At 39.3% G+C, this 15,237-nt stretch overlaps 1 protein-coding gene across 1 annotated transcript; it reads left to right on the plus strand.

The window, feature by feature from the left end:
* Positions 1–6,234: 6,234 nt before the first annotated feature.
* Positions 6,235–15,010, plus strand: PRPF38B (pre-mRNA processing factor 38B). Its single transcript, XM_006882467.1, has 6 exons — positions 6,235–6,794; positions 9,714–9,782; positions 10,057–10,208; positions 10,310–10,370; positions 12,363–12,586; positions 12,752–15,010. Exons 1-6 carry the CDS (start codon positions 6,516–6,518, stop codon positions 13,593–13,595), a joined length of 1,629 nt encoding a protein of 542 aa, XP_006882529.1. The 5' UTR covers positions 6,235–6,515; the 3' UTR covers positions 13,596–15,010.
* The last annotated feature ends 227 nt before the right edge of the window (positions 15,011–15,237 follow it).

Below are 15,237 nucleotides of genomic sequence, written 5' to 3' on the forward strand. Positions count from 1 at the left end.
GAACAAATATGGATCTCTTCCAATCTGTTGGCCAGGTAGCTGTCCTTCAAATTTCCTGACCAATTTGGTGAGCATGTCTAGGGCTGCATCTGGTTTCTGAAACATGTGAATTGATATCCCATCAATTATTGGGGCCTTATTTTTTGCTGATGTCTTCAATGCATCTTGAACTTCTTTCATCATTGGGTCTTGATCACATGCTACTTCCTGAAATGTTTGTCTACCAGTTCTTTTTGATACATTGACTCAGTGTATTCCTTCAATCTTTTTGTAATGCTTCCTGAATCATTACAGATTTTTGCCCCTGGCATCCTTCAGTACTACAACTCGAGTCTTAATTCTACCCCCTGCCCCTTTTTTTGTTCTTTCAGCTTGAGAAATGCTACCAATCCTCCTTCATTTCCAACTTATCTATAGTAGTATTTTATCTCTTGTTGTTGAAATGGACAATGGTGGCAAAATTTAACTGTCATTTCTTATAATTAAGGAGCTCTGGAGGAATAGTTCTCTATGAATTACATGGAAGAACCTGAATGAAGGATCAAGAATTTTAATCCATCAGTCACTTTGTGAAAGAAAACATGTATGTTGAGTGCAGTGGCTTAATGGGTAAATACTATGCTAAAGATGAGCTCCAATGATGGCCTTCTCTAAAGGTATTTGCACTAATTCAAAGGCTAGTCCTCTCTGGACGTTTTAATCTCCTATGGAAGAAAGACAATCAATCTCTTCCTGCATAATTTACAGCTTTGGAAACCCAGTGGAGGGTTAGCTATAAATCTGTTCTAGATAGATGGCAATGAGTTTTTAAGAGATAAAAGGGAAGGAAAGCAAACCAGTGGTAGTGGTGGTGGGGACACTGCAATAATACTGAGAAAGAACTGCCAGTTATGGAGTGCATCCTTTTGGATTCACATTCCTGCTAAAAGAAGCTCCCATACACCAGGAAAGGCCAGGACACAAGGAAAGCTCCAAGCAATGCCCAACCTACAGATGCTGAAGGACCTTTCCTGAGAACCAAAAGAGAAGACCTTGCCCGAGAGCTGCCACTCTGAATTGGGACTTTGAGCCTTCTAAACACTGAGAGAATGAATCCGTTTGTTAAAGCCATCTACTTGTAGTTTTTGTTAAAAGAGTATAACAATTACAGATAATAAATCCCAAATGGTTTGTTTTGTTGTGTTTTGGTTTGTTTTTTAAATCAGAGCATTTGGCTATTAGAATGTCACTGAGTGAACTCAATGAATTACTCAGGGTGGGAAACATGAAAAGATGGTCTAGGTTGAATATTTTTGGTGTTTGTTTTTTGCAATGTACTTTGAACAGGATAATGCATCACAGAGTTTGGGGTCATCTGGAAGTTGTTAGATGCAGCCACATCAGTTCTGACTCACAGCTAGCCCATGTAGAAACGAAACACTGGCCACTTGTGTGCCGTTCTCAAAATCTATGCTGTGCTTAAATTCATTGTCCCAGTCACAGTCTCAATCCATCTTCCTCTCTATGCTCAATCTTCTATTTCTGCAAGTATGATGCCCTTCTCCAGGGATGGCCCTTTTTGATAACATGCATAAAGGAAGGAGTCAGGTATAAATGACTGGAAAAAAAAACCAAGATTTTTTGGAAAAGAGGTGAAAATCACTTTTCAAAGCTTTAATTTTCTTCTTTTGTAAAATGAAAAAAGTAGGGCAATCCATTACTGTACTGTACAGCTCTAAATATTAACTGATCATATAATTCATTAAATTAGCAAAGACCTACATTCCCTTAAATTGTTATACCACCCCCATTGCTGATTTGCCTCCTACTTCTCTGCATGTGCTCTCTCACCTGGTGTGGATTTTTCCCAAGGTTTATGTTTTAGCCTTTCCTTCTCCACTGTGCCTAAGATCATCTGGTGGCATAGCTAACTGAAAGATTGCCAGTTTGAATCCACCCAAAGCCCTGAGGGAGAATGATGGGCAGTCTCTCTCCATGCAGAATTACTACCTCCGAAACCCTATGAAGAACTGCTGTAAGTTGGAAGTGGCTCAACTGCAGTGCATTTTTGGTTTAGATGTATGTGCCCAGGAGCCCAGACTGTGTAGTGCATTATGTGCTGGGCTGCTAACCACAAACAATTCTGCTGGAGAAAGACGAGCAAGTTTCTCCCTGTAAAGACTGATAGTCTTGGAGACAGCAGTGGCAGCAGCTCAAGAGGCCAGGCTCATGGTTGTGGCCTTGGTCTCAATCCCATTATGGTGACCCTCACTGAGCTGCTGGTGCTTCTGTGAGCATCAACACACACCAGAGGAGTGCTTCCAAGATGGGCCTCATCTTCAGGTGGCCAAGGGCAGCTTCCTGGACATAAGACATGGAGATCACAGAACCTGAAAATAGAGATCTATAAAGGAGATCAAGAGTCAAGTGGGACATACATATTTGCCACACACATGGATGGAATATACAAGTTTTTAGTAGTAGAATGCCCTCCATGACTCCATTGATATTGGGGAGGCACCTAAAGGACAAGACATGGAAACAGAAACTCACCAGAACAAGCTAGAAGAAATTACTTGATGAGCTAGCAGTGGTGATGACAGCAGTAAAGCATGAATAGGAGTACATGGACATTAAGGAGAGGCCACACAGCACAAACAATGACAAAACAGCAGAGTGATCTTCTGGTCCTTCTTTGAACTCTGGTTCTCTTTGCCATGACTTTGGGACAAATCTACCTGAAGAGATTTTTTGAAGTCTGGAGGGTTGTTTTAAAAAACCTTTTAATGTTGATCCTAAATTCATACATAACTGTTTTCCAAACCACCTTGTCACAACAATATCATGAGTTAATCCACGTATATTTTGTGAAATGAACCTTCACAGCTTCTACTTCTTGGTGACCTGAGGAAGACACCTTTTTAGGAAAATGGGCATCTGATTCACATCATTTCTTTGAATCCTGCCACCCTGATACAGGCCCTTCCAGTCCTAGAACGCAGACACTAGGAATGAAACATAGGAGACTAGTCCTTTTAATCTCTCCACTATTTTCATAATAAGCAGCAGTTTGTTCAGGAAATGGGCACAAAGCTTAACAGGACCTTACTAAGATGACCCCACTCTGGAACCCCATCCTGCAGTTGAAGTCAGGTAAGTTTCCTTTTGTTGATTTCGTAGAACAAATAACAGAATCTTGCTGAATTTTGTTCTTTCCAGGCCTGTGACTGTGCACTGTATCGTCAGGATGGGGAACTTTCATAGCTTCTTGATCTGATTTTTAATTTAAAGATTTGCCTAAACACATGCCAACTCCCTCTTCCTGAGTTTTTGCCATCAGCCTTAGGTTTTAATCACCTTCCACTGAAATTGATGGCAGGCACTCAACTCCTCTGGTTTGTACTTGACTTTTGTCAGTCTCTATTTCAGCAAACAGCTTTTTTTTTCTGTGTTGGCACGTCCACCTTCTCCTCTCTTACACAAAGAAAGTGTGCTCTAATAATTGGAAAAACTAGGATTTCTGATGCCAAAGGGTTAAAGCCACTCGGGTTTCTTGGATGATAAACAGCTACTGTTTTCAGTCAGTGGCATTTTGGGCAACTATTAATTATAGTACTGAACATTAGTGCCATTCTAGGGTTTGTGTTTTTGTTCCTCTGGGGTCTTTCATTTTAGGCACATGTGAATTTTGTTTTGTATAAAATGCAGTGGTTTCTCTTGTTCTGATAATGGGTTCAAAATTAAAGGCACATCTAGCTTTGGTGTGGGCTGATCCAGATTATGTTGTGACTGATGTCTATTAGTTAATTGTACTTTTTTAAAAAAATCATCTTTGTAAGGAGAAAACTACAAGTAACAAGTTTTATATAGTTATTTAAATTTGTTAAAGGTTTCATGTTCAGGATAAACAGTTTTTTCAACCTTGGGTGAAAATATTTGCAAGTTTTTATTGATAAGGGTGACCGTTTCATCTTGAGACAACTGTTGCATGCCAATTATTTTGTGAAAAATTTCAAAATTAGCTGATACAAATTTAAAATTGGTTGTGTGTCTAATATGCCCCAGGTTCAGGAAATAAACAATTACTTTTTTTAAAAAAAAGGTTTACCATCTTGGAAACCTGGAGGATCACCATGAGTTTGACTCAGATCCATGGCAATGGGTTCTGTTTGGTGTAATGCTACTGTAATTTAAAATCTCTACTACAAACTTCCTAACCCAAATGTTTTCTTGTTGTTTGTCATCAAGTCACAACCAACTCACAGTTGACCCCCCCAATAAGTTCTCATAGGATGTAAATCACATGGGAGAATGTGCAGCTTTCTCCCCTGGAGCAACTGGTGGATTCAAACTGCATGCTTATGGGGTGGCAAGTGGGGCTCCTTACCACTAGGCCACCAGAGGGCCCTAACACAGGTTTCTAGGAAAAGATAAATGATAAAAGTTTCACAAGGCAAAATCACAAACAATAAAAATGAAGTATGATTATTAGATTCTGGCAATTAAAATGTCATTGTGCATGTCATCACGGTTTTTGAGTTGGGAAGTAATGCCATTTTGGAAAATGACTCTGGCAATACTGTGCAAAAAAGAAAAAACTGGAGTCAGAAAGTATTAGCAATATGAGCGTGGTTGAAATAAGCTTTCAGTCCTTTGGATTTAAATGTCAACTTCCTGTTGTCTCATTTCAGTGTTCTAGATACTTCACAATGGCCCAAATTCTTAACCTGAGCCAAGATAAGAATTGTCCTTATCAGGATAAATATGCTCTTATCATATGTAGGATTGCAAGTGACTCAAGGGCACAAAACAACATCATCATAACCATATTTGCTGGCTCCTTTCAAGTGGCCTACTCACCTTCAGGAGCTCTGGCCCCAGAGTCAGTGGAGTTGTGCTGCAACTGCAGGGCAGCACCTCTCTGCCTGTCTAATCCATCAGTGGCTGCGAGGGAGAAAGACCAGCAATCTTCTCCCGTGAGACTTACAGGAAAAACGGCTGGAATATATCAGCTATGAGTTAGTTTCAGCTCAAGGGCAATGAGGGTTTGTTGTTTCCATTTTGTTTTTTTAAATTCATTAATAAGCTTTCACTGCTTCTATATATGCCCAGGGCATTTTCTGCTGATAAAACGTGATTGGGGGTGGCCTGTGTCCAAAAAAGCCAACTTCAGATTGACTCAAAGTGACCCTAGACAAGAGAACTGCCCCATAAGGTTTCCAAGGCTGTCTAAGCAAATTGCTTCATCCTTCTCCCCTGGAGTGATGGATTCCAACTGGACTTTCTGTTAACAGCAGTGTTATACCCACGGTGCCACCAAGACATGTCCATTATGTTGCTGTCAGGGGCTATCCTGTGGAGTACGACTCAGAGCGACCTTATGAACAGATAGATGAAGCCTATCCTTTCCTATGTCGTCATCATCGATCTCTGCTACACTTGAGCCCATTGCTGCAGTCACTGTGAGTCAATACGTCTTCCGCTTTCGCTGACCCTCCACTGTTCCAAGTATGATGTTCCTCTCCTAGGTATGGCCTCTGACAGTCTTTAAGTTAACAAAAGTTCTTAAACTCAGAGACTGATTCGGGCTCATTTTTATAACCTCTTCCTCGTCGCCTTCAGCCCCTTCCCTCACCTATTCACATTGCATCTCCCAAAGTTTACCTTTCAGAATGTATCTACAGAAATAAAGAAATTTGAGTAGTGGGGACTTGAGGCGTGACAGCAGCATTTGACTAGTCACTGTGAATAAAGCAGCTATTTTAATGTTCACAACCGTTTAGGAAGATACCCGATTTACAGCTCAATAAATTGAAGCTCTTTAATAGTAAGTCCGCCAGACGTTAAAGTACTAACGAACGGGAAGCCCTCACTCCAGAACGAGGAGGAGGAGTGGGTCCCCCGACCACCATCCCTCCCAGATAATCTGAAAACTGAGCCCAGAAGACCCGCCGGGAAATACCCCGCAGGAGTCAGCGTCACGAATTCGTGATTACCCAGGGTCCATGTAAACCCTTTTCTGTCCAGTTCTTGAAGCTAAGACAAGCTAACCAGTGCAGACACAAAATCAGACGATATGGGCCTACCACCCTGGGAAACGAGTCCAGGAGGGGACGGAATAAACAGCAGCATACGCAGAACGCTCGAAGCGGCGAAAACCAGAAGAGGACGTGCCACCCCAGCCGGACGTCTCTGATTGGCCGGCGGCTCAGCGTGGACCTCTGGGGCGTGTTGCGTCACATCCGGTGGCCCGCCATCTTGTTCCCAGGGGCAGTTGGCGGAAGAGATCGCGCTCCCCGGTCGCCGGCTCGCATTCTGCCGGGGGTTCTCGCGGCCAGCGTGTCGGTGTCTGCTCGTGGCCTGGGGTCCATTTTCTGGCCCCCCCACCCGTTGCCTCCCCCACCCGGCTGGGGCACAACTAGGCGGCCCCTTCCGACGGCGTTCCATGGAGTAGGGTCCCGGACCGTTGTCCCGAAGAGCGATATTGAGCTTGGTCCCCTCCCCCCTCCCTTCTCTTTCCCTCCTTCGGTCGCAACATGGCTAACAACAGCCCCGCGCTGACAGGCAACTCGCACCCTCAGCACCAGGCGGCCGCAGCCGCGGTCCAGCAGCAGCAACAGTGCGGCGGCGGCGGCGGCGCCACCAAGCCGGCCGTCTCGGGCAAGCAGGGCAATGTGCTGCCGCTGTGGGGCAACGAGAAGACCATGAACCTCAACCCCATGATCCTGACCAACATCCTGTCGTCGCCTTACTTCAAAGTACAGCTCTACGAGCTCAAGACCTACCACGAGGTGGTGGACGAGATCTACTTTAAGGTACGAACACCATCTGGCCTCTTGGAGGTGGAGAGTGAATTCGGACACGGGAGGGTGGAGGGACCGGGCGGAGACGATCACCTTCTCCCCTCCACAATCTGAGGATCAGTGACTAGACGGAAAGGTCGAGCTGATGCCGCGGCCCTGCTTAGGGAGGGGTCGTCTTGGGGCCGCCCTCCGGCTTCCTTTTTTTTCAGACTTTTCGGGTCGAGGGAGCCCGCCGCTATGGATGAGTCCTCGTCCCCAGCCTCCTGCGCGCCTCTCCAGGGGAGTTGAGCCAGGGGGGTGGGGGAGAGGAGAAGAGTAACGTGCCTTACCACTTTACAGCTTTAAAATGATTCATTCGGATGTGCATCTACTCGGTGCCAACTCGGTGGTGCTTCTGCCGACGCTGGGCCAGGGCATGTGGTGACTTCGGCGTTGGCCTCGTGGTGTTGGTACTCAGTAGCCGATCCAGATAGGGAAACGAATGGTCAGTGTATGTCGCCGATAGGTTGGGAGGGTTGCGGGTGGAGACTGGCCAATGCAAGTGATCTACAGAAGGCCTGGACATTTTCCCAGCAGGAAGTCAGGAGTAAGAGGTCTTACCCAGACCTGGGCGATGGGCTTTTATTTAGACTTCTCTGGGCCCTGGGCTTCTGCGGCAGGGTCGGTGCTGGCTTGGCTGTGCTGGGGAGCTCACCTGGCGCCTCCTCACTGCACTCTTGTCTCAGTTCTTGTTTCGTTAGCAGGATTGACTCAGTCTTGCAGCGAGGCTCGGAGCAGCCCAGGGTCGCAGGTAGAGGTATGCACTATTAATCATGCTCAATCGCCATAAATGCATTTCCCTGATTAAATGAACGGCTAACTAGCTATATCTATTAATTTCTTTTTGGCCATTGGTTTTGATCTTTTCCCCCTCACCAGCTAGGTAGGCTTTTCCCCACCTCTTTGCACTTTGTGTGTTTCAAAAAAAAATACCTTCCAGGCCTCTTAAAAGTTAATTTATACTTTAATACTAATGATAGATTTAGCAGTCTCTCAAGTATTTTTAGCTGAACATCTAAGATAATACAACTTGATATGTCTAAATTGACTCTCAAAGCACTTGGGAGAGACCACGTATTTTCTGTGATCTGGACATATTAGAAGTGTTAACCAAAAAACAAAAGAGTAAAAAAAAATATTTTTAAAAAGCTCCAGTATGGTTTTTATTTGCCTGTAGGTTATATATTATCCACCTTTTAAAAATTGAGTAACTAAATTGGAAATTATTGAGATTTTGTAGAAGCTTAAACTTGAGGAAAACGTTTCCGTTTTCTTTTTTAACCAACTTCCTTTTTAAAAAAAGTTAAAAAGATAAGACCCCTTTAGTCTCAATACAATATGATGAACAATATTTAACCCTTCGTTTTATCTAAGCATAAACTGTAAATAATTTATAATTGGATTCCTGTTCCTTTTTTTGCAGCTGACTCTTAAAACATGAGCAAATATTTATGCAAGAGGGGAAAAGCTTAACTTCAAGTTTAGATTAATTGTGTTTTGAAACTACTTGAGTTTTTACCAGAAATTGCTTTTTAATTTATAAAACTGAAGAACTAGGTTTGTTATCAAGACATTGAAAACAAATAATCATTGTACTGTTTGGACCTCTGTATTCTGAGTTTATATTGCATTCACCCCTTGCTTTGACTAACCTAACTTAGCAAATTGAAGAAAGAAAATGAAACTACAATAGAGGAATTTACTGAGCAAAAGAAAAGATTAGATTTTAAATGTATGCTCTTCTTTCTAAAGCCACTAAGAACTATAGAATGTAACCCTGAGTGGATAGACATACATTAGAAGTACATGCACCAAAAAAGGAGGATAGGGGGATATTTTTGCTTTTGTTTTTATTTCAGAAATAAAAATGGGTCTTTTCCTTCCAAAAGACTTCCATAGGTCATATCTGTTTTAGAGCTAGTATTCTTCCTCTTTGTTGATTTAGTGTAATGATTATTCACAGTTTATAGTCCAGGAAAATTTTACGTTGTTTATCATAATTACAAAAAACATATTCATTAGAGTAACAAGAATGATCTTTATAGACATGAGCCTTTGTAATTAATTGCATATTAATCAGGAATAAACATTACTGATCATGATGGAAAATGTACAATTTTTACTTTATAATGTAGATGTTTAAAAAGCATAATGATGAAATATTGTATTTATCTTTTTAAATTAATATTTTTTTGCTTAAAGTTGGAATCAAACTTTTTAAAATGGTTTTTTGAGCAACTTCTAGAAGATACAAAGTTGAAATGTAGTTAAACATTTTTTTCTGTGTTTGAGACTGGTATATTTAGTAGCACTTTGAAAATACTATGTAACCTTGCTTGAGTAAAATGGGCACCTAGAGGATGTGTATGTCATAAATAGCTACCTCTGGGTTAAATAGTAACATATTGTTTCTGTTGTATGTTTGGTTCACAGTTTCCATTGCTTGTTCATTCAATATTATGTGCAAAGACCAATGTAAGGAATTTGTGATACATTCTATTTTTTTGTATTTTATATTCTTAATAAAGTGAATTTTACTGCTAGCCTGACAAAAATTTCCTTGCACATATATATATATATCTATAGATATATATATATATATATATCTCCACAAAGCTGCCTTAGTGGAATTTCTTAGCAATGTGAAGTTGTTAAAATTTTGTTCAATCGTAATACCTTTACTGGTGCTCTTTAAAGAGTTTTTTTAAGCAGTTTTTCCAAGATGATTTTTGTACTTGATGTGAGTAATCAAAACTATAGACAAAATGCCAAAATAACCAACTTCCAAACTTTTGGAAGAGCTGCTCTGTTACATATTTGGGTTTACTTAATTCAGATGTCTAAAAAGTTCGGAGTATGAATGTTTGTTGTGGTCATGTTTTCTATTTGCAGGTCACTCATGTTGAACCATGGGAGAAAGGAAGTAGGAAAACAGCAGGCCAAACAGGGATGTGCGGAGGGGTAAGTAGAAGTACGTGCATTTTTCAGTTTTTAAACATCTTGCAACTAAAGTTTATATTTTGGAAACAAAGAGTCTTACCTGTTATTGATTATACTTTCAAATGGCAGTTGACATATCTTGGAATTTAAAGAGGCTAAACTTGTATGTCTAAGAAATGGGGTAATTTTTTGTGCCCTACTAGTTCTGTAATAAAAGTTATTGCTTACTAGTAATATATTTAACAGTATTAATGAACCATTATTAGCTATCTCTTAACATTTATTTTCTCTACAGGTTAGAGGCGTTGGGACAGGAGGAATTGTTTCTACGGCATTTTGCTTATTATACAAATTATTTACTCTAAAGTTAACTCGTAAGCAAGTGATGGGTCTTATCACACACACAGACTCTCCATATATTAGAGCCCTTGGATTTATGTATATAAGGTGAGAATGCATTTATGTTTCTTTCCAGTCAGTATTAACATTTCCCAAAAAAAACTCCCCACAAAACCCAACATAAACTTAATACCTTTTTGTAATTCTAGGTACACACAGCCCCCTACAGATCTGTGGGACTGGTTTGAATCTTTCCTTGATGATGAAGAGGTATGTCAACAAGGGTAATAATTCATTTTCTTTACTATTTGTATTTTTAATAGCTTTCAGAATTTGCTGTAACTAAATTTGTTTCAGACAAGTACTTCTAGAAAATATCTTTAAGACATTATAGGTTTTGTATATTTTAGGATTAATTTCTTGCAGGTATATTTTTTTGTTTGTACATTGTTTAAATTAGTTTGGCAATTATTGAAAAAATTGTCGTCCTAATTGTTCTTTGTATTATATTTATCCTGATCAGACAGACAGTAGTGAGTTTTTAAGGTGGATCCTGGTAAGATGGAGCCTAAGACACATGTACATAGACTACTAATTATAGCCTTTGTTTCTGGAACTTTTCAGTTCTTTACCCTCTAACTTCCAAATATCAATATCCCTACTTGCATAGAAGCACAGACTTGAAGAGCTGGGTGGGACTTTAAAATAGGCTGAGAGCTTAGATGACTTGTTCAAGGTGAGAAAAAGAAATAATATTTTCATTCCAGTTTTCTGACTCCAAATACACTATATATCTTTATAAAGCAAAAGGGGATTTTTTTTCCCCTCTTTATCTTAGTAATTCATAGTTTTTTGAAAACTTGAATAGCATATTATTCAGACTAAGCAGGGTTGCGCTTCATATGTTCAGAAAAGAAAATTACTTGGAAAAACCATACTGTGTTAGACTAAATCATTTATATATCCAAAATCTTAAAATTTAGGGCTACTGAAATCTAAGACTTTAATAATGAACTGTGTTTTGTCTTTGTATATTCTTATTCCGCACCACTGCTTCATATTTTCAAGGTTCACAAAGCAGACTTTCAGTGTACTTTGATTTAGTAGTCATGTTTTTTTAAATTCATCCAAAGAATCTATTGACCTATGTCATGCTTTTACTGTTTTACTTATCTAAACAAACATTTCAGTCATGTGATGTTAAGAATTGTACTTTTTTTCTTCTCTTTTTTGGCATATTTAGAGTTGTTCAATAATAAAAGAAGCAAAAAGTGTATTAGTGATAAAGTTTATCTTCTTGAGATCTTCAAACTGAACCACCTTTCCTTTTAAAAAGCATGCCCCTTTTCATAAGTGGTGGTACATTAGGTTTGTTTCTGAATGCTTCTATTTAATTGTTTTATATTGTGTTTACAAACCTAAGGTCCTCTATTTAAGCTAACTTATTGTTTTCTTCCTTAGATATCTGCAGCGCTTATATTTGGAAATACTGTATATCTGAACACTTAAATGTGTGTGAGTGCAAGCAGTTTTACCTATAGCTTTGTTTTCCTGTTTAGATAACAAATCTCACTTTCCTTGTGTGCTTGCACTATAGGTTTGGGACTGACAATAGCTGACTAACATGTCCTGAGCTGTGAGAGGGCATAGCAAGAAGGCCTTCATGCGGTAATGACCCTTTTCAGAGACAATGGTCATCATGGATTATGCGTTTCCAATTATTTGTTCATTTATTTATTTTCTACATAACTCTAAATTAGAAACCTCACTGCTTCATGGCAGTTGGTTTGCTATTGCTTCCAGTTTTAGTAGGGCTTCATTTTATATTTGAGCTATTAAAAGATTACCTTTAGACAGGTATTATCTGAAGCAATTCTTGTGTAGCTTTGGTTACAGTAGTAGGTATGATGTGTGCAAATGTCCACAGAAATAAAGAGTATATATGTGTGGAATGTAAATTTAAGTCAGTTATTCCATGTAGTTTAGTAATGGAAGAGATTTTTAAAACCCTTAGTTAACTGAGATTAGTTCCCTTTGTGCCCATGATGCCGCAGGATTTATTCTCACCTGCATGCACACACTAAGCCCAAGTATTTCTCTGTCATTCATTAATTATCAGATTAGAAAGGTACACAAATTGAAAATTTTATGTTACAGTTTTTTAATATTTGAGATTCCAAAGATGGTAATATTTTTATAGTATTTATGGATACCTTTGGAATATTTTTTTTGACGGCTAGGGTATCTTTTGTGTTTCTATAGGACCTAGATGTGAAGGCTGGTGGAGGCTGTGTAATGACCATTGGAGAGATGCTACGGTCTTTTCTCACAAAACTGGAGTGGTTTTCTACCTTGTTTCCAAGAATTCCAGTTCCAGTTCAGAAGAATATTGATCAACAGATTAAAACCCGGCCTAGAAAAATTAAGAAAGATGGGAAGGAAGGTGTTGAGGAAATTGACAGACATGCTGAACGCAGACGTTCAAGGTAAGGGAACTCGTGATTGTGTTTTTTTTAAAACATACTTCATGCAGAGTTAAATGAATAAGCACATTTTCCCCCTTTAATCTTTTTGTGTATGTATAAACTGATGACCTAATTGATACAAGTTAAAATTTTATAACATTTTATTTATTGACATTTTCTTGATAGGTCTCCAAGGAGGTCGTTGAGTCCACGGAGGTCCCCAAGAAGATCCAGAAGTAGAAGCCATCATCGGGAGGGCCATGGATCATCTAGTTTTGATCGAGAATTAGAAAGAGAGAAAGAACGCCAACGACTAGAGCGTGAAGCCAAAGAAAGGGAGAAAGAAAGACGAAGATCCAGAAGTATTGATCGGGGCTTGGACCGCAGGCGAAGCAGGAGTAGGGAGAGGCACAGAAGTCGCAGTCGGAGTCGTGACAGGAAAGGGGATAGAAGGGACAGGGACCGGGAAAGGGAGAAAGAAAATGAGAGGGGTAGAAGAAGAGATCGTGACTATGATAAGGAGCGAGGTAATGACCGAGAAAAGGAGAGGGAGCGGTCCAGAGACAGGTCCAAGGAACGGAGAAATAGGGGCGAGGGAGAAGAGAAGAAACATAAAGATGATAAAGATGACAGGCGCCATAGAGATGACAAAAAAGAGGCCAAGAAAGAGAAAAAACACAGTAGAAGTAGAAGCAGAGAGAGGAAACATAGAAGTAGGAGTAGAAGTCGCAATGCAGGAAAGCGAAGTCGGAGTAGAAGCAAAGATAAATCAAGTAAACATAAAAATGACAAAGAAAAGTCAAATAAACGAAGTAGAAGTGGCAGTCAAGGAAGAACTGACAGTATTGAAAAGTCAAAAAAACATAGCCCCAGCAAAGAAAAATCTAGAAAGCGTAGCAAAAGCAAAGAACGTTCCCACAAACGGGATCACGGTGATAGCAAGGACCAGTCAGATAAACAGGATCGTCGAAGGAGCCAAAGTATAGAACAAGAAAGCCAAGAGAAACCTAAAAAAGATGAGACTCTGTGACATTTTTGTAAAAGTGGATCACATTGAATCCTATAAATGTTTGATTAAATCTGCTTTTTTTCTCCCTCTCTGATTTGAGATTGTGCAGTAGTTACACACTCTTCAAGACTTTAGACTGCATTTTCATTTCCTCTTTTGTGTAGGGAAGTGCCTTTGTAATCCCATTTATTGCATTGATGTTCTCACCTAATATGTTGCGTTTGACACATGATGCACAATTATTCTTGCATTTCTTACTGTTTTGTTTTGAAATGTAAAGTCTGTATATACGTCAGAAAAATGTTTTAATTCCTTTGGCATGGTTGCCATGTTAAATTTGTATAAGGCAATAAACTGCCACTAATTATATTTTTGTTTTGTAGGTGTGGGATTATGGTTTGTGTACTGAATTTAGCATGGCTGTGCTTTTTGTAATAGGATGCTAAAGACTTTGAGAATGAATATTGATTATATATCATAGGAAAATTACTTTGTGCATTCAGTATGCACAAAGACAGCATTTGTAGGATTAACATTCTTGTCCACTGTATATTATCTTGGAAGGCTCTTGTTACTATGTTGTATTCTCACAGTTAACTTTTAGAGAATATGTATGAGAAATTACTTTCTGGTGCAGAGACTTCAATTAGGCTATGGTTTGATCAAAAGTCCTTTTAGCATTCTACCTCAAAGGGACACTGTTAGTATGCCTACAATTTATTCATTTAGTTTTCCTTTATTTGAAGCTACATGACATGTAATCTTCCCCCCCCCCTTTGAATTTTCCGATTTTAAATTGCTGTATTAAAGAACAAAGTTAATGTCTAAAGCCCAGCATTCTTGCAGCAACCCTGTACTAACTGAACTCTGAAGAGGGTGGGACAACCTCAAGCTTCCAAAGCATTTTTGTAAATGAAAAATACTTAAATTATGAAACAGCTTGATAACGTCCTTTTTTTTAAATTCAGAACTTTTTTATTGATAACGAAGACTGCTGTTTGCGTAAAAAAACTTTATCTAGAAGAGAAATATTAAAAGTAATGCTGTGCTGCATTATTTAAGACTATCAGCAAATTATTTCATAGATTGTTTTTCTGACTTGTATTCTGATTATAGAGAACCATCATGAGTGTGGAATAAATACTGGATTAAATCCTTTATCCTGGGTGTTGGCTTCCCCCCCCCGCCCCCCGCTGTTAACATTGTAAGGCATTTTCTATTGCAAAATGATGAAATGATAGCAGAGTAGCACCTGATATAGAGGGATGATGTCTCAGCTTCCCAGCGATGGTAAATTTTAAAGATAAACACGTAGACCAGAATTGAACATGTGGTAGTCAGTAATCCTTAATCTTAATGACAATACCTTTTAGTGTGGCACTAGGGTAATGCTTTCATTGTGTGATTAATTTGTTTCCCATCAAAGGTGATTATTGAATTTTATTTTTTTAAATAGAATAATACTCTTTAGACAAAGCATAGATAACCTAAAGTAGTTAGTTGTCAGTGCCAGGAATAAAATTGTGGAATGTCATTTAATGGGTATTAAGCTGTATTGACATTTGTTTTAAGAGTAGAATATAAAGTCACTTTGCCATGTGAGCATTAAGTTGACAATACTGTAGACATCAAGAGTTTGTTTTGTGGTTTTTCTGGTCAAGCA

Source organism: Elephantulus edwardii, unplaced genomic scaffold (assembly GCF_000299155.1).
Source record: "Elephantulus edwardii isolate Elephantulus edwardi_28Jun2011 unplaced genomic scaffold, EleEdw1.0 scaffold00020, whole genome shotgun sequence".
NCBI lineage: Eukaryota > Metazoa > Chordata > Mammalia > Macroscelidea > Macroscelididae > Elephantulus > Elephantulus edwardii.

What these genes read in the sequence shown, in the direction of transcription:
- PRPF38B (XM_006882467.1), top strand. Translation starts at nt 6,516, where the DNA reads ATGGCTAACAACAGCCCCGCGCTGACAGGCAACTCGCACCCTCAGCAC. An exon ending in TGGACGAGATCTACTTTAAG is followed by an intron (nt 6,795 to 9,713) that starts GTACGAACACCA and finishes TTCTATTTGCAG; the next exon opens with GTCACTCATGTTGAACCATG. An exon ending in CTTGGATTTATGTATATAAG is followed by an intron (nt 10,209 to 10,309) that starts GTGAGAATGCAT and finishes TTGTAATTCTAG; the next exon opens with GTACACACAGCCCCCTACAG.